The following is a 25,599-nucleotide window of genomic DNA, read 5'->3' on the forward strand; positions in this document are numbered from 1 at the left end:
CAGACATGGGAGCGAATGTGGAACCTACAGGGAGATTGAGGGTGATTCAACTCGAGAAAGAACAATCCAACTGCTGGTATTGTAGAGAATGGGCACACGGAGGGGGCGGCGAGGGAAGAAAGTGGGAGGGAGAGAGAGAGAGAGGAGCTTCAGTGGACGGATCTGCGGAACAGCCACGTGCCCTGTGCACCGTCTCATCGAGGGGTTAACCCGGGCTGTGTCAGCGTCTCAGAGAAAACAGAGGCCACCGGTCACGGAGACCAAGAGAAGTTTCACTGTCTCCTTCACCTGCCGCTTTCCCACAGCTGCGAGACCCCAGCCCAAGGGCGGCCTGGAAATTTGGTTAAGAAATGAAGGCTTAGCATTCTTGAAAGATGGTCTTAGGGTGGTCCTGTTTGGACTATGTCTTCAAGGAGGCCTTCCAGGGCTCTTAGGAAACCGGGCCTGGCGCCCCTGCAGCCTCTGAGGGCTCCTGGAGGGCCTCTGCCTGACTCAGTCTTCAGGGACCCCTCCTCCCTTTGCCTCTAGGCTGGAGGCCTCCTCTACTCCCATGACGGCTCCTTCACCCTGTAACTGCACCTGTGGATTTCCGCTCTAGTCCCACGACCTTCTTCTCTCAGTCTTGCCATCACTGCCCCTGGCTTTATCTTCTCTTTCCCGGGCACAGGGGCCCTTCCCGCCCGATGCTGTGAGTCTTTAGTGAGTCCAGAGCCCCGGATGCCTCCGCTGACCTTGCCCTCTGTGGCCTTCCTTTCTCCGCTGCTTCCGTGTAAATGCAGCCTGGTCCTGGGAACAAGCGCCCCGTCCAGGCAGCGGAAGTCATGATTACTGTCAGATGACACGGGGGGCGATGGAGCCGGGCCCTCGTCGCGCGCTCGAGGGTGAGGCTCGGCCCTGGGGTGTGAGCGGGCAGGGCGGGGGCCTGCGGAGGCGGCGGGGGGCCCGCGGTTCCGAGGCTCCTGCTAAAGATACTTGGCGGCAGCGAGGCCGCAGGCCTGTGGCCGGGCGCCAGGCCCGACCGCGAGTCATTTCCATACGCGGGTCAGCCCGCGGCGTGTTTACAGCCGCCTCTCCCCAGAGCTCTACCAGGAAGGCCCGGCCCCCGGGCCCCGGGAGGGAGGCCGGCGCTGGCTGTGGGCGGCGGGCTGCGTGCCTCTGGCCGGGAGAGCGCGGTTCCCATCAACGCCGATTACCGGCGGCCGCCCCCGACGGGAGGTCGGGAAGCAGGCCGCCGGCACCGCGGGGCCGTGCGAAATGATGTCGGTGAGACCTGTCTGTGGGGCTGTGTGCTTATAAATACACGCCGGGCCGCTGGCCGGGCGCCGCGGGCGCCCAAACAGCCCTGCGCGCAGCTGTATTTGAGATGGAAACGCGGGCGCAGGGGCCGGGCCGACCCCTCGGGGACCCTGGGCGAGCGCTCGCTTCCTCCCGCCGCACCGCGCTCGCCCTGCGGCTGCGGGCCCAGGCCGTTAGGGAGAGTGTGGAGCCGGGGCTTGGGTTCCCACCGCGGCCTCTTTATAAAGAGACCCTTCTCTGATGTGGAAGCCTTTGGAAGCGTCTCCTCCTTGTCCTCCCTCATCGCTCCAGAGCTACCTGGTTGAGGTGATTTCATCCCAGCCATCCCCCCGCCCCGGCCCTGCCCCTCCTTCGTAACGCCGGTACCCATCGCCGCCCTAGGCCAGGCAGGGCACTGGTTAAGTTTTAACAGCTGGGGGCGGGAGAGGGGTCCTGATTTGTAGCTTTGGTCCATTTCTGGGGTGTAAGTATTCCCACAGAGAGAGCCACATTCAAGCTACCCGCGTCAGGTCCCCGAGGGTACAGCTGGGCCGAGATGCTCAGTAGCTCGTTGTTATGTATGTACGCCCTATAAATGCATAGGCATAAATAACCGCAAGAGCGAAGATAATAGTAAAACGTCATAAAATAATGATAAAGTGATAAGGTTTTGAGTACTGACTACCTTGGTTTTAGAAGTAATTTATTTCATTGTAACTGTATGAAGTCTAACTTAAAATAACGGATGTGTCCAACTGCTGACTTACAAAAATGCCTGAATATTTAACAGTGGCTTTTGCAGGCTTGTGAACAGGATCCAGAACGATCCCGCCTGCACTAAAGCCTCTTTCAGCCCATGGCCCATCCCCCATCTCTCTTCCTTCCTGAGACATGTTCCTAAACTGCAAGCCTGATTGATCATTGTCCCTGTTCAGTCACTGAGTCCAGTCCGACTCTTTTCAACCCCATGGGCTGCAGCACTCTGGGCCTCGCTGTCCTTCACCATCTCCTGGAGTTTGTTCAAACTCATTGTCCATTGAGTCGGTGATGCCATCCAACCATCTCGTCCTCTGTCGTCCCCTTCTCCTGCTGCCCTCAATCCTTCCCAGCATCAGGGTCTGATCACGTCTTTACACAATTCAAAGCGTATATGAAGTTTGTAGTTTGAAAAGTCCTTCCTCATTTGACGCCTCTGATCTTCTCCTCTTTCAGTCCAGACCCTACCCCAGTCCTGACTCTCACACTAAGCTTCTTTCCATTTCTAAATAGACTATATAATTTACATGTTTTAAAGACTTTTCAAAGGCTGTTAACTCTGCAGGGTCACTTTGATGCTTATCCCCAACCCATTCTTCCATCTTCACCTGGAGGATGCTGGTTCAGCCTTGAAGTTGGGGGTAAGCACATTACAGCCCATGGGCAGATCTGGCTTGCCACCTGATATGTAGCACACGAGCTTAGCATGGTTTTTACATTTATAGATTGCTGGAAAAAAAAAAATCAGGACCTTGCAAAGAGGTGGCTGGGCCTATCCCACAGAAACTTCCAGGCTGTGATAGAGACTTTAGACTTCTGAGGAAGACTTTGAGCCAAAGCGTAGTATATAGCCTGAGACATATTCAGAGTGTCACTCTGTAAACCACACATCTTATTGGGAGGCCCGAATGGAAGCAGGAAGAACAGCCAGGGGCAAGAATCCCAGGAAGAGATGTGACGCTTTGCACGAGGTGCACCCCTGAAGGGGGAAGGAGATGCCCAGATTCTGGAAACATTCTGAAGGGAGAGCCGGTTGGTTTTTCTGATGTTGGTCCCAACGCGATGAGCCAGAATGGCAGTCAAGTCTGGGCAGCATGTAGTAGCTGCCGAGTGAAGAGGTGCTGAAATCTGAGCAGGGGGTTAGGGCAGACTTCTCAGAGGGGTTCACTTCTGAGCGGAGCCCTGGAGGCCGAGGGAGACATCAAAGGATCGGGAAGTGGGGAGAGTATGTGGGATTGAGAAGGTCATGGGAGTGGAGTCATGGGAGTCGAAACGTGCAGGGTGAGCGTGGGGAGTGGAGAGTGGCCCACTGCCGCCGCTGGGCTGAAAGCAGTGAGCAGGGAGGCGGTCCTGGGTCATGGAGGGCCTGGCTGGCGAAGCTGGGGCTTGTTGTGGCCTTGTCTCAGAGGCAGTAGGGCGCCGTCAAAAGCCTTTGGTGATGAACGCATGCACTGTCTCTGATGGGTGCAGGGAGGTTGATCGGGAAGGCATAGGGGCTGCAGGCCATGATACAAGGAGGAGGCGGTTGTCAGGGTTCGGGGGCCGGAAGAGGCAGGTGTAGCTCAGGGAAAGGAAGGGATGGAGTCTGGTGACTTTTCCAGGGCAGAAATTACAGTGTAACGCATTAGTTGTTGTAAACCTCAAACAGCTGAGGGGAACTAGAGCCCTTAGCTCAGCTTCTCGAGTCTGTCTCTGGGGAAATGGTGACTCAGAGGAGGTCAGACAGGTTTCGGGGTAGGTGTGAGACGTCCAGTTTAGGGGATACTGAGTGGAAATGTGTGGTGAACATAAGCTTGTGAGGTGAATGAAAGAGCAAATGAAGGTCAGATTCTGAGTTTTGTGGTGAAAGAGTGAAATATCCCTTGGGGGCCATTCCCGGCCTGACCCAATCTTTCACTGACTTGGATTAAACTGGGCAATTTATAGCAATAGCTGCCTGGGTGCTCCCGTCTGCCCAGTAAAAAGGGGCTGTGAAGAACCCAGAGACTGTGGGGGAGGACATTTGATTTTGTTTTTGGTGACTTTAAAAAACAAACTCTTAATCAAAGGGCAGAAAACTGCATAAAAGCTAAACATGGAACCTGAAAACTTTTTTACCAGCACGCGGATCAAGAAGAGGATGTTGTCAGCATCCCGGAATGTGGCTCTTTGGTGGAGGTGGTGGAGGCCCGGTGACCCCTCTCTTGTCCTGGCCGAAGGCTGAAGGCCTCTCCTTGGGCTTCCTTCCTCTCGGGGGCCCAGATGCTCTGCTAATAGTCTTGTTCTCAGTAAGACCCTGGCCTGGGGCAAAGCTCACCCTCCTGTCTCAGGGCAGGGTCTGCAGTCATGAATGGGAGTGGGCACCCTCCTCTGCACAGAGCCTGGCATCCTCCAATCCCACCCCTCCATCATCCCATCTCCCGTCACTTTTGGAGACTGGGCTTGCAGGCCCACAAACAAGAGCCCTCCTGAGCTCTGTGTCAGGGACTCTTCACTCAGCCGTGAGTGACAATTCATTGAGTGGCCTGTGGATGTCAGGCCAGGTCTCTGCAGCACCAGGTCCTGCTTTTGAGGGATAAATCAGAGCCCTGAGAAAGTCTCTTTTAATGTGTATGATGTTTGAAGCACGGGAATTATAAACTTCATTTGAATGAAAATGGTTATTGCAGTTATTTCCCGAGCACTTTCTCCAAGACTCCAACCCTCCCATCCACCCTCAGGGGTGGCTGTTTGTATGTTTTCACTGGGGTATAAATTTCCTCACACTGTAATCGCAGATGCAGTGAGATTAGAGTTTCAGAGGCAATTCTCTGTAGTGGATTTTGTTTTCCTTAGCAGCTTTCTCTTCTTCAGAAAGGTGGAAAGGGAAAACACCCCTTAAGTTTTAATTGTCTGGTGACCTGAGTAGCTAACAGTCTCTTTGGGAACTAACCTTTAGCCTGGCTTGTTCAGGTACCTGATGCATCTTTCAGGATGCCTCCCTCTTCCTTTTTTTTTTTTTTTAAGGCTGCTCCGTGACACTTGCAGGATCTTAGTTCCCTGACTGGGGATCGAACCTGTACCCCCTGCAGTGGAAGTGCAGAATCCTAACCACTGGACCATCAGGGAAGTCCCTCCTTGTTCTTCTCTAAGATGGGTGAGGAGGGTCTTGCCAGGAAGGAGGAGGGCGTGGTATTGATGTCTTTGCAGGAGAAGGGGCCTGCTGTGCTTATCCCAGAGATGGGCTCCAGGCCACACTTGATGGACATGATTCCAGGACAGGGCAGCTACAATCTGCCCCATAAAGTGCATTTTTTTTTTCTGAAACCAGTAGCCAGAGGTGGTTTGCATGAGGAGGCCATATTGTGAGGGCTCATGGGTTCCCCGGGTGAAGCTCTGGGCAAGAGAGGCCAGTGTCTGAAGGGTGAAGTGAGCCACACATGACAGACCCCACCAGCCTCTGGCCGTCTCCCCACCTGCTCTGTGGGGAGACCCAGCTGCTCCCAAACTGCCCTCCCCAGCCAGCTCAGCGTTAGTCCGAATGACTTGACTCTCAGGCCGGTGGAGAGCTGGTCCCCTCCTACTGAACCTGGAGTTGCTAATTAGCACCCTACCACCAGGAACCCTGCTGAAATGTGGGCCATTCCTTCCTGAAATTGAGGCTTTGGATGTAAAAAGAACACAGAAGTTGGTTGACACCCCGCAGCCTCAAGACGGCCTCGTCTCCTCCCGCAGCTTGGGAGAGGAGTCATGCCAAGCTTTCCACCTTCTCCACGAGGTATGAAACTAGGAAGGGGACACGCATGATCCCCTAGAACCTGGACCGGAGGTTTTCTCGGTACCACTGCACCTGCAAGGGGAAGGGCAAGATGCTCCAAGTACTGGGTAATTTTCTGGGCCTGGTGATGGTGAGGGCAGGAGCTGTGATGGTGAGGGCAGGAGCTGTGATGGTGAGGGCAGGAGCTGTGATGGTGTTGGTGGTGCATCCGTGTGCTGGGCTGGCAACCCTGGCCGTGGGGAAGCCAGCTGCTCCTGGATTGATTACAGCTGGAGGGCTGTTACGGGCCCCCAGGAGGACGAGTGGGCTGTGGCTCCAGGTACTCTGCTGGAGGTTGAGCTCTTTCTTCACCTTTCGCCACTGCCAAGGGAGGGCGACAGAGCCTCAGGCTGGGCCTGCTCCCAGTCCCTCAGTGGGCAGAGCACAGAGCTTAAGGCTGTGCATGAAACAACCTCAGTGCATGGCTGGAGCCAGGCCATGGAATGCCCAGATACACAGGAGCCACTGTTCCAGCCCAGGTCTCCAGGGACTGGGGCTCCAGGGAATGAATGCCTGCATATTACCTCCTCCCCAAGAACCTGAAAGCTCTGTGCACAGACCGGGGTTGTGGAGGGGATAACTGAGAGCTGGGATGGGGTTGGCCCCCGGGCTGCCGAGGGTGGCTCCGAAAGATGCTGTTCCGAGGCAAGGCCAGGGTTGAAAACTACCAGATAGAACAACAATGCGTTACTGTGGAGGGGGCTGAGCAGAGAAGCCACAGGGAGATACCTGGCAAGGTGAGCCACAGGCTTTGGAAGTGTAGAGAGGTGGCAAGGGCTGGCGTGTTCCCTGAGGTGTTGAAATAAGACATGTACTCGGGCGTGGTGGAGCTTTTTATAGAGAACCGACCATTCTGGAACATCTATCCATCCGTGCATCCGTCTTTCACCCATCCATTCACTAAGTCATTCTCATTCATCCAGTAGCCCTTGCAGTATGCGTGGGAATGTGCTGAGAGTGGTGGGAGAATGGAAAATCCACTAAGGTCAGCCCTCAGATGGTCTCCATCCCTGAAACATAGCCAGGCTGGGGCTCAAGGATTAGCCCACCACGGTACCCGTCTTGCATTCCCCTTGCTGCCCCTTGCGCCCATCTGGATAAGAACAAGAGTTGCTCTTTTTTTTTTTTTTTACTATCTACTACAGATGCTGTTGTGGGTGCTTTGAATCCATGTTTTCATTTAGTGTTCATGCAACCCTTGTGAGGGAAGCAAGGTCTGGAAAGTTTAAGGAATTTGCTCAAGTAACTTGCTGAGTCAGCGAGCGACAGAGCTGGGCCATGAGCTGAGCTCTTGACTCTGAAATGAAGGCTTCCTCTACCCTGCTCTGATGCCTCTCCACTCATAGGACCCTGCTGGCGGCTTTTAAGGTCCTAGAGCGGGATGGGTCAGCATCTGCAAAGGAGAGTCTTTAAAAAAAAAACCGAAAACTTATTTGGGGCTGCATAAGGTCTCAGTTGTGGCCCTTGGGATCCTCTGTAGCAGGAGCGGTCTTTTAACTGTGGCTGGTGGGCTTCTGGCTCGTCCTGGCGTGAGCTCAGTTGCAGTGCACGCACTGAGTTGCCCTGTGTCATGTGGGATCTTAGTTCCTCGACTGACCAAGGCTCGAACCCGCATCCCATGCATTACAAGGCGGATTCTTAAATACTGGAGAGCCAGGGAAGTCCCAGCAAAGGAGTCTTTTTATTTCTGACCCTGACCCTACAGTAGGGTCTGCAGGGATCAAGGACACCTACCCTACCGTCCACAAAATGCGCCGAACCTTCGTGTACACACGTGGTTCATATGTTGGATCTTCAAGCAAATCCCTTCATATTTTGTAGATTTGCTTTCTCTGCTGCTGCTGTGAAGTCACTTCAGTCGTGCCCGACTCTGTGCGACCCCCCAGACGGCAGCCTAGCAGGCTCCACCATCCCTGGGATTCTCCAGGCAAGAACACTGGAGTGGGTTGCCATTCTAGTACCCAGCTTATCGGGGTACTGTGAGAACTGAGTGAACTCTTTCATGTCGAACACTTAGAACTGTACCTGGTATGTCGTGAGTGCTCAGTAAGTATGAGCCATTAGTACTGCTTGAGGTTTTGTTTCCAGAGTTTTCCGTGGCTAGCACAGCTGCAGAACTCCTCAGTGCAGCCCCTTCCTCTTAGAGATGAGGAAGCCCATGGGAGGCAGACCTGCCCAAGGTGGTTTTGTGAGCTTTGTGACCATGAGCTTCACCAGTCTTCAAGGTCAGAAGTCTGTCTGGTTGCTGGGCAGATGGTGGTTTAGGGTGCCTTCACCCACAAGTGGTGCTGAGTTACTACCAGAACTACCCTCTTCCTTCCAACCCTCCTTGGAGGATACCAGGAACTGCAGCCAGCTTCCCTTACCCGAGGGAACATGTCCACTTGGTGGCTTCTCTGGGGTCCCCATTCCCTTCCCCTCTCCACGAGGGCCCAGGCTGAGCTTCTTCAGAGCAAAGACGGTATCTCAGCATCTCCGAATCCCTGAGGCCTTGCATCTAGTAGGGACCCGGTAAGTCTTTCTTCAGGGAACAAGGAAGGGTTACTCTGGCACTGAGGAGGCAGCTATGTGGCCTGTCTACGTTGTAAGCCAACGTAAGGTCAAACCAATGGAAACAGAGTGGGTGCGTCTGGTACTTGGAATTCTTCTTCAACAGAGTAGCAGGCATGACTTCACAGAGGGATCGACGTGCTCAGTGACTGACTGAGGGCCGGGTGGGACGAGGACCCAAGACCCCAGCTCCATTGCCCTGTGTCTTCCTGGCGCTCCTTCTTCTTTCAGATCCTGGGCTTCCTGAAGTCACGAAGCGTCATGCGTTTGTCTGTGTGTTCTAGCGTCTTAGCACAGGGCGCCGAGGTGGGCGAGTCCGTGTGTGTCTGCTCTCTGAAAACCTGTCTTTGTGTGTCTGCAGGCCCCAAGCCAGTGGGGACCCCCCTGTTGCTTCGGATCCTGCCAGACAGACCTCTCTTTCCTAAGCCCATCCCTGCAGACCACTTCGTTATCTTTTATGTCCCCTCCCCAGCCTCCTCTTCCCCGTCCCCCAGCCCTCCCACCCACGAATAGAAGCTCAGGGAGTCAGGGCTCCGAAGAGAGTGGCCTGCCCAGATCTGATCAAGAGACAAGTGAGAGGCAATGATTTGTGAAGAAATCCTGGTCCCGTCTAATGGAATTTTCCCAAAATAAATTCATGTAAACAAGTTCCCACAAAGAGGCAGTCAGGGGAGCCGGGTGTGTAAACAGCGTGAACAGTCCCAAGTGCCATGGACTCCAGGGGCGCTGTGTCGTCTGGAGGGGGGGCTGTGGGGAGACTCCCTTTAGCAAAACACCTTTGGCTCCAGTGCTTCTGACATCATAATGTCAGCCAATTCATTAACTGAAAGAAAAAAAAAATGTCCTTCTTTTACTATCATCTCCAAAACGTAGCAACGCCACTTTGCAGCTGAAAAGACCGCAGAGAGGACTTTGTTTACATTTCTCATCCCATTTGAAAAACCAATCGAATCTCGGGAGATTATCTTCCAGCCTGGAGGAGGTGGGGGGAGGGATGCTGGGGGGAGGGGTTGGGGGGAGGGGTTGGGGGGTGTCAGTGGCTGGCTGAAAACTCCCTGGAGACAGAGAAAACCATGTCTGCTCGGTGCTCGGGGGCGGGCATGAATACACTCATAGAGTTCCTAGAATTAAGATGGAAATCGGCTCTCCTGAAGGCACGCAGAAGGACACCAGATTCTTGTGGCCTGGACGTCTGTGGCCACGTCCACACGCACGGCTGCGGCAGGCTGGGCTGTGTGCATGGCCGTGCAGACCAGGCTTCCGGAGGGAAGTGTGTGCAGGCGATCTGGGTGGGACACACCTTTCCCCCAGACGTTTTTTCCAACCGAGTCTGACTTTCCCAAGGCTGGGTTGTTTTCAAGACTTTGCACTTGATGACTTTCCCTCCCTCCCGTTACCAGGGCCCAGGGAGAGGAGACCTGGGTTCAAGTTCTGGCCAGGCCGCTACCAGGAGACCTTTCAGCAAACAGCGTAACTTCTCTGGCCTTGGGTTCCTCCTCTGTGCAGTGGGAACCTGGATAACATTCCCAGCCCTGTGTGCTTGGGGGAGTTGTCAGGTTTGAGTCAGGAAGTGGCTCAAAGTTGAGGGGTTTCATTTATTAGAGTGAATTCTGATTTCTGCTTCAGCTGTATCTTGGCTCAGTTGGATTTTGCCAAGGACCTGACTGGCTTTGCAAAAGTCAGGGCCAGGGAAACAGGGGGAGTTGAAAGGCGGGTGCCTGGAGGCGTGCAAGGAGAAGCAAAGATGCCCCTGGGAGGTAGGAAGGGGCGGCAGGGAAGAGGTCACCAGCAATCTGCTGGGCTGACGCGCCCCATGCAGGGCTCCAGATCAGGGCTGCTCTCTGTCAGCCTGATCCTTTAACCAGGCACACGCCTGCTGGTCAGGGTGATATGGATGCTGACTGTGGCCACCGGGCTCTGGGTCTTAAATTTCACCCCGAAGGTGGTTGTCTATCCCCTTTGCCATGTGCCTTTGTAGCGCCCTCCTATTGTGGGTGAAGGTCACTTCCTCCCCATGCCGATGTCACCTTGGCCATCGGACGTGAGATACTAAAGTCAGAGGTTTCTCATGTGCTTATGCAGCTTGATCTCTTGTGCTCCTAGGATCTGCCATGAGAAAAAGCATGCCCCAGTAGCTGCTGACCCAAGAAAAGCTGTGGACGTGTAGACAGGCTTGCACTCATCCCTGAGCCTGGAGCCAAGCATAGCTGAGCTACAGCCTGACACAGAGCTGCCCTGACCAACTCATAGAGCTGAGAGCGATGGAAACAAATGCCCTGAGCTTGGGGAGGTTTGTTACACGGCATTGTTGCAGTCTGATACACTGATAATGGCAATGAGGATAATGCACAGTTCCCTGACCCCCGAGATTTGCAAAGGTGAGGACACAGTTTTGATATTGGAGTTCAGTTAAGACGGTACTAAGCCAAATGGGGCTTCCCTGGGGGCTCAGGGGTAAAGAATCGCCTGCCAGTGCAGGAGACGTCAGACATGACTTAGCAACTAAACCACAACAGCAAGCAACGAAGTGAAGATGGCCTGTGATCACTTATAATGACAGATTTTCTGTTTCAACGTATTAGCTTCCCCACACAAGTAGAACACAGATGCCTATGATGTCACAGGGCTTCCCAAGTGGGGCTAGTGGTAAGGAACCCACCTCCCAATGCAGGAGACGTAAGAGACTCGGATTTGATCCCTGGGTTGGGAAGATCCCCTGGAGGAGGGCATGGCAACCCACTCCAATGTTCTTGTCTGGAGAATCCCGTGAACAGAGGAGCCTGGCGAGCCACAGTCCATGGGGTCACAAAGAGTTGGATACAGCTGAACTGACTTAGCACATGCACAAAAAATGTCATAAACAGAAGGCAGGATGCTGAGTAGCTTGCTGGGTAAGTGCTTGGCCTCTGAAGTCACGTGGTCTCAGATTTGAATTCTGACTTTTTGTCACATTCAAACTGTGTGACCTAGGGTAGTTTACTGAGTCTCTCTGAGTCTTAAGCGCTTCATCTTTGAAATGAAAATAATTTTTTTGTGAAAGGGACACAAAATAGGGTAGCAACATTTTTAGTGCAGGGTCTGCCACCTGGTGAGTGCCATCTAAATACGCTAATTATTATTAGCTGTTATTCTGGATGGGAAATAATGTTTGTGTCCATCAGGCAATGTCTCCGTGAAAGGCTGAACATGGTAGAGGATGTAAGTGACTGTGGGGAGATGCAGGGAGGGCCTGGGCTCCAGGTAGTGTGGGCTGAGCTCTCACCTGGGTGAGGTGGTGACATCCTTCAGCATTCCTGAGCTCCGTCCCTTCGTCAAAAGCCCCCCCTCTCACTTGTCATCTGCTGCGCAGTCAGCCGGTCCGCCCCCGATGGGCCTCTAGGAAACAGGACTCCTTGTGCTTGAAGGAAGAGAGGAGGGTGGTGGACAGAGGAGGAGTCATTGCTTCAGGATTAGGGCCTGTGTGTTGGGGACCCAGAGGGCTGGCAATTTGGACCTTGTTGATGGAGGGGACACTCCCTGGGGCTGCTGAAAGAGCATGACCTTCATTCTGTAAAGCTCCCGGATGCTTGGGGATCTTTCCCCATCAACTTTGGCTGAAACTAACCATGAAGACAAAGATGAGTACAGTGATAAGTTACACTTCAGGGTGGTGGACAGTTCTCTATGAGGAATGCTATTAGATTTTGCTTCTCTTTGGTCTATGAGGAAGGCAGAAGAGGGTTTTCAGCCCTGTTAATGGAGAAGCAGCAAGTAAGAATCTCAGTCCACAAACTCAGATGTGCAAATATTCAACTTAAATTTCTATTTCAAGCTCCCTTATGTTGGAAGGACACAATTTGGTGGATTCATTGGTAGATTCTACTCCCTGTGGGCCTTGCCCTGCCCTGCGGCACTTCTCTTGAGTTTCTGTCTGAGTTCCAGGGGCAGACTAGTCTTTGCAGGTCTCCACTGAGATGTCCCTTGTTCTGGTCACTGAGGTCACCGCTGTGTCTGCTGCTTCTTATTCTTAACTGCAAGCGCTCTAGCTGCCTCTCGGCTAACTTCTGGGCCTCTCTTGGCTACACAAGGAATAGTCCTTTGCTCCCATGCACTCTGTTTAGTTCCAACCCAGCGAGGTTCTATTGGATCCCCCTTTTCTGGACATGCCACACAGCCGCTCCCCTGTGGGTTTGCCACCACCTCTCCATGGCTCCATCTAAAAATCGAGGCCCAGGCCCCCTCTTGCCCCCGATCCCACAAGCCTGGATAGAAGGAGCTGGTTGTTTCCCCGTCTCTGCAGCACAACCAAGCTCGTTCGTCATTAGCTTCTTCCACACTTGCAGTAACGGGGCAGCGTTAGATGCCAATCGCATGACTGTATAATAGTTTAAACTCTGGAGTTTATTCATCATGAAACTGAAATGGATGTCTTTCATCAGTAGGTGGCTCTCTGGTCCCCTTCCATCCGTAGCCTATGCATCCTCAGCACGTGGCTTCCAGAGTTGCTGGTGTGTTGGCCTTAGGCTGGGGACAGAGCAGGAGCATCCGAGAACTGAGCTTGGAAGGTGTTCTGGGCCAGGCCTGGAAGTGCCCCGTGCCACAGCTGATAGCACTCTGTGTGCTAGGACTCGGTTACCTGGCTGTGCTTACCTGCAGAGGTGTCTGGCAGGTGCAGCCTACCTGCAAGGGGGATGGGCTTGGTAAACAGCTAGCCTGTCTTGCCATGCCATTACTTACTTTTTTCTTTTCTTTTTTATTGTAGTTGATTTACACCTTCGTATTAATTTCTGCTCTCCAGAAAAGTGACTCAGTTATATATATATATATATTCTTTTTTGTATTCTTTTCCATTATGATTTATCCCAGGAGATTGAATATGGTTCCCTGTGCTGTATAGTAGGGGCTTGTTGTCAGTCCGTTCTCTGTGTAATACTTTGCATCTACTAACACCAGATTCCCAGTCCACCCCTCCGCTCCTCGGGAACAACAGGTCTGTCCTCTACGTCTGTGAGTCTGTTTGTGTTTCATAGACAGTTTCACGTGTGCCGCATTTTAGGTTCCACATGTAAGTGATATCCTATGGCATTTGTCTTTCTCTTTTTGACTTGCTTCACTCAGTGTGATAATCTGTAGGTGCATGCATGTTGCTTCCAATGGCATTATTTCATTCTTTTATGGCTGAGTAGTATACACATACACACACTCACACACACACATATATATATCACACATTATTTAGCCATTCATCTGTTGATGGACATTTAGGTTGCTTCCATATCTTGGCTGTTGTGAAGATGCATGGATCTTTCAGAATTATAGTTCTGCCCAGATATATACCCAGGAGTGGGGTTGCTGCCTCATATGGCAACTCTATTCTTAGTTTTCAGAGGAACCTCCATACTGTTTCCCCTGGTGACTGTACCAACTTACATTTCTACCAACACTGTAGGAGGGTTCCCTTTTCTCCACAGCCTCTCCAGCATTTGTTATTTGTAGACTTTTTAATGATGGCTATTCTGACCAGTGTGAGGTGCATACCATTACTTCTTTATATGAGGGGTCTTTTAATCAATCTTAGATCAAGCAACCTAGTTCTGATTTATCATGTAATTGCTGTGTCCTGAGACCCCTAGGGTCCATTTTTGAAACTCAGAAAGCTTTTTCTTGGCTTCCAGGGTAGCTTTCCTTCCCTGAAGAAATAGATGCTGCAGAGTTCAGTTGCCTCAGGGGACAAGGGACCTAGAAACAGGAAATACCAGAGGAAAGCGCATCAATAAATATTTCACAGTCTTAGAGGTAAAGTGACTTGTTGACAACTATACAGCTAGGAAGTGATGGAGCAGGGCTTGGTCCAGAATTTAGAGCCTCAACCTCTTTGATGGGGATCCCCAAGTCATGACATCCAGTAAATCAAGAATCCAGAAGAGCTCCAGTTCATCCACATTCCGGTGTGTGGTGTCTGGACCAAAGATGTGGGGACACAGTCAGTGACATAGTAGGAATGAACTGGAGAACCCCAAGAACCATGTGTGGGACTCTGCATCCCCCTGAGTCTATACTGATCTTTCCTTCTCTTTCTTTCTTACCTGCCCTTCCACCCCAATTTCATCTTATCTTTACCTACTCTCTCTCTCTCTTTTTGGTGGAGATTGGGGGACCACTCCGTGAAGCATGCAGATCTTGGTTCCCCAACCAGGGGTTGAACCTGTGACCTCTGCAGGGGAAGTATAGAGTCCTAACCTCCGTACCACCAGGGAACTCTTCTACCTACTCCCTTCTAAGTCTCCCCCTCTTTATCAACCCCTTCGACTCCCTAGGACTCCATGCTCTGCTGCTACTAAGAGATTCAAATCAGCAAAGCTGGATTGGTGGTTAACTTATGCTTAGAACCGACACCTCAGCTATTAATGAGCACTCTCTCTGTGATGAGGGTTGTTTTGTGAGCTTTTCAGGGCGATGGCTGAAGAGAACAGCCTTTCAGTTGGACAAATTAGGATTTGAATCTGGCTTGGCAGCTCCAGAACAGAATGCTGGGTCAAGTGACTCAACTTTCCTAGGCTTCATCCCCCTCACTACCATGCCTGTGCTAAGTCACTCAGTCGTGTCCGACTCTTTATGACCCTATGGATCATAGCCCATCAGGCTCCTCTGTCCATGGGATTCTCCAGACAAGAACACTAGAGCAGGTTACCATTTCCTTCCCCAGGGGATCTTTCCAACCCAGGGATCAAACCCGTGTCTGGTACATCTACCTGCATTAGCAGGCGGGCCCTTCACTAGTAGCGCCAGCTGGGAAGCCCCTTGATGACTGTAGTGGGGGAAATAAAACTGACATCCCAGGACTTGGTTGAGGATTGAATGCGGACGGATTGAATAGCTCTCGCACAGCGCTGCGTGCTAACTCCCTTCCGATTCCCTTTACAGCCCCGCCCCCGCTCTGCACCGCGGCCCTCTTTCGGATCCAAAACTATCCCTTGACTCCACCACCCTTTCTGCTCCTACTTTCGCTCCGCGCCCCACCCGCCAGAGTGAAGCCGATAAACAGCACTGACCGCACACGCTCCTCCTGCGTGCGCCTGGCCCAGTAAGGCAGCCGCCTCCCCGCTGCTCCGTGAGGCTGTCCTCGCCCAGGTCACCAACGGCCGACGCAAGGCCGTCCACGGTGGCTTCTTTCTGTCTTCATCTTCCTTAGCCCTGAAGTCGGAGAAGGCAATGGCACCTCACTCCAGTACTCTTGCTTGGAAAATCCCATGGACGGAGGAGCCTGGTGGGCTGCAGTCCATGGGGTCGCGAAGAGCCGGACACGACTGAGCGACTTCACTTTCACTTTTCACTTTAATGCACTGGAGAAGGAAATGGCAACCCACTCCAGTGTTCTCGCCTGGAGAATCCCAGTGACGGGGGAGCCTGGTGGGCTGCCGTCTATGGGATCTCACAGGGTCGGACACGACTGAAGCGACTTAGCAGCAGCCCTGAAGTAGCTATGGACTCTGTGGGTCACATCTTCCTTTCTGAAACAGTGGTTTTTGCTGGTTTTCCTCCTCCCTCTGGGGCGGTTCCTTCCCAATCTCCTTGGCGAGCTCTTGTTCCTCTACTTGTTCCTCTACTTGCCTTCTGATTGCTGGGGTCCCTGCCCCGAGCCCCCATCTCTGCTTCCTCTCACTCTCTCTCCGAGTGGTGTATCCATCCTCACCACTTGACACAGCCTCTCTATCGTCTCACTCCCTAACATGTAGCTCCTGAATTTCCATTTCTTTGGCATTCCAGATCCCCATGAGAAACTGACGTCTCCAAAGAGGACTCTTCTGCCTAAGGTCTGTTCCTGCCTAAGTGTCTCCCAATCGCGGTTAAATGGCATCTTGCCCCTTCCTCTACCCTACCTCCCACATCCATTCCATCACCAGCTCCTGTTGATCACAAGTCCTGAGGCCCCCACACCGGCCCCCGCCCCTTCCCTGTTTATAATCACTTCCTTTCTGGTGTCCTCAATTCTCCTCTTAATGTTATCAGCAGAGTGATCTTTTGAAAATGTCAACTGGATAGCATCTGAACCGTACACCCACACCCAAAGCACCTCAGTGGCTTGGCTCTGACGGAGCACAAGGGCCAGGCTCTCGTCTGGCCCGTGGGGCCCAGAGGTGCTGGCATCTGCTTGTTCTGAGCCTCGGCTAGGGGCCTCGCCCTTGTGTTCACTGCTCTGCAGCTACCCCATGCAAGTCCTTCCAGTTCCCGAGGGCACAGCGTTCTTGGCTCCTTGGGAGCCTTGGCTCGCTGTTCTCAGCTCATCACCTCATTCCTGCACATCCTTTTGGTCTTGGCTGAAATGCCACCCCCGCCCCCCTCCCCCAGCTCATTCCAGTGCCTCCTCTGATTTCTTCTCTTCTCTCTATTCATACTATCCATTTTCTGCAGAGCGCTTGTCACAGTTGGTATAATCATTTGTGCGCACCCTGAGTGTTAACAGTCCATCTCCTGCAGCCGACCATACACACGGTGAGGCCAGGACCTGGTCCGCTTGGTCCACGGCTGCGGCTCCATCCCTGGCACCCAGCCTGAGCTTGGCACACAGTTGTTGAATAAGCGCTGACAGCTCTTACTATGTGTCAGGCCATCTCTAAGAACTTTGTATAGCCCCACCGAGGTAGGTACTGTTCTCCACTTTATCAGTGAAGAAATCATGGCCCAGAGAATCTAAGTAACCTGTCCAAAACCTCCCAGCTAGACGGTGGCAGAACTTCAGTGAGCACTCAGGTCCCAAGCTTGTCCCTGCCCTGCTGTGCCCCTGCTGTAGGGGAGCAGACACGGCAGGCACTCGGGAAATGGGGGTGCCTTGGCGGTGGGTTCTGCTCACTGCTCGGGATGGGAGTGCAGGGGAGCTTGGAACCTGAGGGCAGTCCCCCTGTGCCCTATAGTATCTCTGTGGTACCTCCCATCCAGCCTCCAGCAGTTAGTAGGTCAGAGGGACCCTGGAACCTCAGGCGACTTGGTGGCTGGGAGAGACCCAAGGCTTCAAGATGCCAGGGAAGGTAGGCCAGGCTGCTGCTGGGCAGCTGGCCTTGGAGAGGACCCTCAGTACCAATGCAGGGTGAGTGGGGAGGGGGCTTTCCTGGGATGTTCTGGGTGATGTGGTTCAGTCCTCACCTACTTGGGACCTTTGGAGAAGGGACCAGAGTGGAGGATAAGCAAACTTTAAAAATGGCATCGAATCAAACATGATATGTGCATTTCCTGAATCCCAAAGCAGGGGAAGCAGCTCAGGGGACGCAGTGGATGGGTGTGGAGATGCCACCAGCTGATCCTGCTCTGTCCCACCTTTAAGGCTCAGGTTGTCCCTTCATTTCAAGTTCCCTGGACCCACAGCCTGTAGTCCCAAACCGCATGCATGGCTTCTCTGTGTCCTTCACCCACGCCTGTCCATCACAACCTCTTTGGGGCCTGGGTTGAGATTTATCCATCCTTGTATCCCTAAGTCCTCACTGTGTACTTCTTTCCCAACAGTTGGTGGGTAACTGATAAATCTATCCAAATCTTCTCGGGCAAGATACCTCCTCCTCTGTGTTACCTTCCTAAACAGCACATACCTCTATTACAGTATCCATTGCACCTAAGTATTTCCTTGTTCTTCCGTCTCCCCCGTTAGTAAGCGAGCTCCTTGGAGTCAGAAGTCATGTCAAAATCATCTTTGGATCTCCAGTGCTCAGTGTGTGTGCATGCGTGTGGGCTTAATCATTCAGTTGTGTCCGACTCTTTGCAGCATGGTGGACTGTAGCCTGCCAGGCTCCTCTGTCCATGGAATTTCCCAGGAAGGAATAGTGGAGTGGGTTGCCATTTCCTTCTCCAGGACCCAGGGACTGAACCCGTGTCTCCTGCGTCTCCTATATTAGCAGGCAGATTCTTTACCACTGAGCCCCCAGGGAAGCCCCCACTGCTCTGCCCTTCTGTTATATGAGTGAATGAATGAATGGTCTTCCTTCTCCAGTCTCCAAGAACCCCATCTTCTGGCGGGTGCTTCTCAAGCAGATCAGTCTTTGAGGTAGTGTCCCCTGGAGGAGGAGAGGTTATCAAAGCAAGTAGATGCAACTCAACCTGGCCCAGGAGAGGGCTTGGCTGTTTCTTCTTGGAAAAACATATCCCAAGTTGTCCGAAGACTAGACACAGCTTTAGGGGAATTGCCTTGAGTGTGTACTAGATGCCAGTCACCTGGACCTTTATTAATTTCATTTTTGGTACCTATTGTTTTTGTTATATAGATGAAGGTACAGAGGCTCAGTAAAGTGCAATGTCTTGCTTGTCTTATAAGGTGGGCAGAACCCAATGTCCACCTTCTTGACTATGCCCATTTTTTATTCCATCAGGGAAGAATTATAAATAGATATGGTCCTTTCCTGACTACAGGTCTCTTTCAATTAGCTCCCTTTTTGGAAGGCAAATAATTTTTTTTTTTTTTTTTGGCGATGTGAGCACATCTCTGCCCACGTTGAGAAAGTCCTAAAAGGAAGGCCAGGTTTGCCGGATCTTAGGTCTGACCACCAGGTGGTGCTGTTGGCCCAACCTATTTGGGGAAGTGCTAAAGGGAAGGCTAAACCCAACTGAATGCAGAGTTCAGAGAACAGCAAGGAGAGATAAGAAGGCCTTCTTAAATGAACAGTGCAAAGAAGTAGAGGAAGACAATAGAATGGGAAAGACTAGAGATCTCTTCAAGAAAATTGGAGATACTAAGGGAAGATTTCATGCAAGGATGGGCGCAATAAAGGACAGAAACGGTAAGGACCTAATAGAAGCAGAAAGATTTAAGAATGGGTGGCAAGAATACACAGATGTGCTTTAGTTGCTCAGTCGTGTCCAACTCCTTGTGATCTTATGAACTGTAGCCCGTCAGGGTCCTCTGTCCATGGGGATTCTCTAGGCAAGAATGCTGGAGTGAGTTGCCATGCCCCCCTCCAGGGGATAGAAGAACTATACAAAAAAGGTCTTAATGACCCAGATAACCATGATGGTGCGGTCACTCACCTACAGCCAGACATCCTGGAGTGTGAAGTCAAGTGGGCCTTAGGAAGCATCACTACGAACTAAGCTAGTGGAGGTGATGGAATTCCAGTTGAGCTATTTCAAATCCTGAAAGATGATGCTGTGAAAGTGATGCACTCAATATGCCAGCAAATTTGGAAAACTCAGCAGTGGCCACAGGACTGGAAAAGGTCAGTTTTCATTCCAATCCCAAAGAAAGGCAATGCCAAAGAATGTTCAAACTATCATACAGTTGCACTTATTTTGCATATTAGTAAGGTTAGGCTCAAAATCCTTCAAGCTAGGCTTCAGCAGTACATCAACTGAGGCCTTTCTGATGTACAAGCTGGGTTTAGAAAAGGCAGAGGAACCAGAGATCAAACTGCCAACATCTGTTGGATCATAGAGAAAGCAAGGGAATTCCAGAAAAACACCTACTTCTGCTTCATTGACTTCACAAAAACCTTTGACTGTGTGGATCACAACAAACTGTGGAGAATTCTTAAAGAGATGGGAATACCAGACCACCTTATCTATCTCCTGAGAAACCTATATGTGGGTCAAGAAGGGACAATTAGGACCTTACAAGGAACAACTGACTGGTTGAAAATTGGCAAAGGTGTTATTGTCACTCTGTTTATTTACTATGCAGAGAATATCATGCAAAATGCTGGACTGGATGAATCACAAGCTGGAATCAAGATTTCCAGGAGAAATATCAACAACCTCAGATATGCAGATGATACCATTCTAATGGCAGAAAGTTAAGAGGATCTAAAGAGCCTCTTGAAGAAGAGAGTGAAAAAGTTGGCTTAAAACTCAGCATACAAAAAAACAAAGATTGGGGCATAGGGTCCCATCACGTCATCACAAATAGAAGGGGGAAAAAATGGAAGAAATGACAGATTTTATTTTCTTGGGCCCTGAAATCACTGCAGATGATGACTGCTCCCTTGAAATTAAAAGATGGTTGCTCCTTGGGAGGAAAGCTATGAAAAACCTGCTGCTAAGTCACTTCAGTCGTGTCCGACTCTGTGTGGCCCCATAGACGGCAGCCCACCAGGCTCTGCCGTCCCTGGGATTCTCCAGGCAAGAACACTGGAGTGGGTTGCCATTGCCTTCTCCATTGTGTGAAAGTGAAAAGTGAAAGTGAAGTTGCTCAGTCGTGTCCGACTCATAGCGACCCCATGGACTGCAGCCTACCAGGTTCCTCCATCCATGGGATTTTCTAGGCAAGAGTGCTGGAGTGGCTTGCCATTGCCTTCTCCAATGACAAACCTAGATAGCAAACGTTGTTGACAAAGATCCTTCCAGTCGAAGCTATGGTTTTTCCAGAAGTCATGTATGAATCTGAAAGTAAGACCATAAAGAAAGCTGAGCACCAAAGAATTGATGCTTTTGAACTGTGGTGTTGGAGAAGACTCTTGAGAGTCCCTGGGACTGCAAGGAGATCCAACCAGTCCATCCTAAAGGAGATCAGTGCTGGGTGTTCATTGGGAGGACTGATGCTGAAGCTGAAACTCCAATACTTTGGCCACCTGATGCAAAGAGCTGACTCTTTGGAAAAGACCCTGATGCTGGGAAAGATTGAGGGCAGGAGGAGAAGGGGAAGACAGGATGAGATGTTTAGATAGCATCCTTGACTCAGTGGACATGAGTGTGAGCAAATTCCAGGAGACAGCGAAGGACAGGGAAGCCTGGTGTGCTCTAGTCCATGGGGCGTAAAGAGTTGGACACAACTTACTGACTGGACAACAACAACAGGAGTTCTTAAGGGAGAAGCTTCTGTTGCTGTAATGAGACCTGTCAGTCTTTGAGTTCTGCCATTTGCCTAAACTTTGTATCCATTCAGTTCAGTTCAGTACAGTTGCTCAGTCGTGTCCGACTCTTTGCAACCCCATGAATCGCAGCACGCCAGGCCTCCCTGTCCATCACCAACTCCCGGAGTTCACTGAGACTCACGTCCATCGAGTCGATGATGCCATCCAGCCATCTCATCCTCTGTCATCCACTTTTCCTCCTGCCCCCACTCCCTCCCAGCATCAGAGTCTTTTCCAATGAGTCAACTCTTCTCATAAGGTGGCCAAAGTACTGGAGTTTCAGCTTCAGCATCAGTCCTTCCAATGAACACCCAGCACTGATCTCCTTTAGGATGGACTGGTTGTATCTCCTTATAGTCCATGGACCCTCAAGAGTCTTCTCCAACACCACAGGTCAAAAGCATCAATTCTTCGGTGCTCAGCTTTCTTCACAGTCCAACTCTCACATCCATACATGACCACTGGAAAAACCATAGCCTTGACTAGACGGACCTTTGTTGGCAAAGTAATGTCTCTGCTTTTGAATATGCTATCTAGGTTGGTCATAACTTTCCTTCCAAGGAGTAAGTGTCTTTTAATTTCATGGCTGCAGTCACCATCTGCAGTGATTTTGGAGCCCCAAAAAATAAAGTCTGACACTGTTTCCACTGTTTCCCCATCTATTTGCCATGAAGTGATGGGGCCAGATGCCATGATCTTCGTTTTCTGAATGTTGAGCTTTAAGCCAACTTTTTCACTCTCCTCTTTCACTTTCATCAAGAGGCTTTTTAGTTCCTCTTCACTTTCTGCCATAAGGGTGGTGTCATCTGCATATCTGAGGTTATTGATATTTCTCCTGGCAATCTTGATTCCATCTTGTGCTTCTTCCAGCCCAGCATTTCTCATGATGTACTCTGCATAGAAGTTAAATAAACAAGGTGACAATATACAGCCTTGACGTACTCCTTTTCCTATTTGGAACCAGTCTGTTGTTCCATGTCCAGTTCTAACTGTTGCTTTCTGACGTGCATATAGGTTTCTCAAGAGGCAGGTCAGGTGGTCTGGTATTCCCATCTCTTTCAGAATTTTCCACACTTTATTGTGATCCACACAGTCAAAGGCTTTGGCATAGTCAATAAAGCAGAAATAGATATTTTTCTGGAACTCTCTTGCTTTTTCGATGATCCAGCAGATGTTGGCAATTTGATCTCTGGTTCCTCTGCCTTTTCTAAAACCAGCTTGAACATCTGGAAGTTCACGGTTCATGTATTGCTGAAGCCTGGCTTGGAGAATTTTGAGCATTACTTTACTAGTGTGTGAGATGAGTGCACTTGTGCGGTAGTTTGAGCATTCTTTGGCATTGCCTTTCTTTGGGATTGGAATGAAAACTGACCTTTTCCAGTCCTGTGGCCACTGCTGAGTTTTGCAAATTTGCTGGCATATTGAGTGCATCACTTTCACAGCATCATCTTTCAGGATTTAAAATAGCTCCACTGGAATTCCATCACCTCCACTAGCTTTGTTTGTAGTGATGCTTTCTAAGGCCCACTTGACTTCACACTCCAGGATGTCTGGCTCTAGGTCAGTGATCACATCATCGTGATTATATTGGTTGTGAAGATCTTTTTTGTACACTTCTTCTGTATATTCCTGCCACCTCTTCTTAATATCTTCTGCTTCTGTTAGGTCCATACCATTTCTGTCCTTTATCGAGCCCATCTTTGCATGAAATATTCCCTTGGTATCTCTAATTTTCTTAAAGAGATCTCTAGTCTTTCCCATTCTGTTGTTTTCCTCTATTTCTTTGCATTGATCTCCAAAGAAGGCTTTCTTATCTCTTCTTGCTATTCTTTGGAACTCTGCATTCAGATGCTTATATCTTTCCTTTTCTCCTTTGCTTTTCACTTCTCTTCTTTTCACAGATATTTGTAAGGCCTCCCCAGACAGCCATTTGGTTTTTTGCATTTCTTTTCCATGGGGATGGTCTTAATCTCTGTCTCCTGTATAATGTCACGAACCTCAGTCCATAGTTCATCAGGCACTCTATCTATCAAATCTAGTCCCTTAAATCTATTTCTCACTTCCACTGTATAATCATAAGGGATTTGATTTAGGTCATACCTGAATGGTCTAGTGGTTTTTCCTACTTTCTTCAATTTAAGTCTGAATTTGGCAATAAGGAGTTCATAATCTGAGCCACAGTCAGCTCCCGGTCTTGTTTTTGTTGACTGAATAGACCTTCTCCATCTTTGGCTGCAAAGAATATAATCAATCTGATTTTGGTGTTGACCATCTGGTGATGTCCATGTGTAGAGTCTTCTCTTGTGTTGTTGGAAGAGAGTGTTTGGTATGACCAGTGCATTCTCTTAGCAAAACTCTATTAGCCTTTGCCCTGCTTCATTCCATAAGTCACCTCATTTGGGTCCCTAAACTTCTCAACAAAGTTGCCATCTCCATGGAAGATGGAATTCTCAGAGGATTTGAATAAATTTCCCAAAGTTATAAATCAAAGGCCAGAATTTGAAACTAGGTCTGTTTGATTGCAGCTCTTTGGGTTCTTGGGGTAGAGGAAGATCTTGGCCTGATCTATGAGTTGCCCAGGAACTGTGCAGCCTTCATCTTCTACCTGGCGTAGCTAGAGGTAGATCGTCTGGGAAGGTTCTGTGCAGCGTCAGGCCTCTGGGCAAAGTTGGAGGAACCAGGGTCTGCCAGGAGACCTTTGGAGGATGTGAGCATCTCTGCACCAGCGCAGAGCACCGTGTCATTTCTTTGAGAAGTGATGCTGCCTGCCACCCGCTAAAGTGGTTTCCTCTTGCTGGAAAAAGCCAGCTCACCTTGGAGTTATGGGATAATTCACGTAACCTCTGGAAAATACCATTTGCATCCTCTTGTTTCTGAATGTAAAAGTCAGCTTTTCATTTTCCTCATTTTTCAAAGAGAATGTTGATCTTTATTGACAGTTGTAATTGCATATACACAGAAATAAATTCAGTGAAGAACAAGGGTTCATAAGATGCGAGGAGGTACAGGGTTGGCACATTCTTATCAGAATAGGAATATTAATACCTCATTAACCAAATGACTGCTCAGCCATTAGTGTCCTAGGAGACTGGCAAGAAACTGGCCCGAGGAACAGTCACATTGGCCATTATGGAAGCTTCTGTGAATGGTCTAGAATGTAGAACAGCCCATGAGGAAGGTATTATTGTCTTTGTTTTGTAGAGGAAGAGGGAACACCCACCTTCGTGGTTCAGAGTGAGGGCTGTGGAGTCGGGTGTGTGTGCGCGCCTGCTAAGTCCCTTCAGCCGTGTCTGACTCTTTGTGACCCTATGGAATGTAGTGCTCCAGGCTCCTTTGTCCATGTGATTCTCCAGGCGAGAATACTCGAGTGGGTTGTTAGTCCCTCCTTCCAGGGGATCTTCCCAACCCAGGGATCGAACCCTCACAGTAAGGGGCTCCTCAGTCCTTACCCTTCCCACATCTTTTGGCCAAGCAGATAATCTGAACTCCTTTCTCTAGCTTCCTGGACTCCCCCTGGCTCCTTGATGTGTTTTTTAGAAATAGTTTATTAATGTTTCTGGTTGCACTGGATCTTTGTTGCCACACGCAGGAGGCTTCTCTTGTTGGGGAGCCCAGGCTCTAGGCACATGGGCTTCAGTAGCTGCAGCGCATGGGCTCAGCCCTGGGACTTGCAAGCTCTAGAGCTCGGGCTAGTAGCTGTGGTGCTTGGGCTGAGTTTCTCTGCGGCCTGTGGGATCTTCCCGGACCAGGGGTCGAACCTGTGTCCCCTGCATTAGCAGGTGGGTTCTTATCCTCTGCACCACCAGGGAAGTCCGACTCCTTGATGTTTATACCTTTCTCTGGTGCCTCGATGGAGAAGGCAATGGCACCCCACTCCGGTACTCTTGCCTGGAAAATCCCATAGATGGAGGAGCCTAGAAGGCTGCAGTCCATGGGGTTGCTAAGAATCGGACATTTCTGAGTGACTTCCTTTCACTTTTCACTTTCATGCATTGGAGAAGGAAATGGCAACCCACTCCAGTGTTCTTGCCTGGAGAATACCGGGGACGGGGGAGCCTGGTGGGCTGCTGTCTATGGGGTTGCACAAAGTCGGACACGACTGAAGCAACTTAGCAGCAGCAGCAGCAGCAGCTGGTGCCTCACAAAAGGTCACTTCACATCAGTCTTGCTCATCCCATGGCCTGCTAGTGGACAAAAATTCTCTATAGGAGTTACTCTCATTCAGAAAGGTGTGTTTCATCCTCCTCCATCCATTTCCCCATATTCTCTTTCAGATAATCAAATAGGAAGTATCTTGAAAGAATTCCATATTTTCTTGGTTTTCCAGAAGAAAGTGGATCCAAAATTTCTTCCAAGTATGAGAACTGAGCTGGATGCTCCAGGCCCTTAGCCCAAGATGAACACCACCTCCTACTTAGGGATATTCCTGGGGTTCTC

General features: G+C 50.6%; 1 protein-coding gene across 1 annotated transcript in view; it reads left to right on the plus strand.

The window, feature by feature from the left end:
* Positions 1 to 850: 850 nt before the first annotated feature.
* LOC147352759 (uncharacterized) overlaps positions 851 to 25,599 on the plus strand; it is a 47,257-nt gene continuing 22,508 nt past the window's right edge. Inside the window, exons 1-2 of the mRNA XM_086361038.1 lie at positions 851 to 993; positions 1,047 to 1,263. Coding sequence (XP_086217164.1) covers positions 851 to 993; positions 1,047 to 1,263 — 360 coding nt within the window. The remainder of the gene's footprint in view (positions 994 to 1,046; positions 1,264 to 25,599) is intronic.

This window comes from Bos grunniens, chromosome 19 (assembly GCF_055505025.1).
Source record: "Bos grunniens cultivar Pamir isolate PY7600 chromosome 19, Bosgru_T2T1.0, whole genome shotgun sequence".
NCBI classification, from domain to species: domain Eukaryota; kingdom Metazoa; phylum Chordata; class Mammalia; order Artiodactyla; family Bovidae; genus Bos; species Bos grunniens.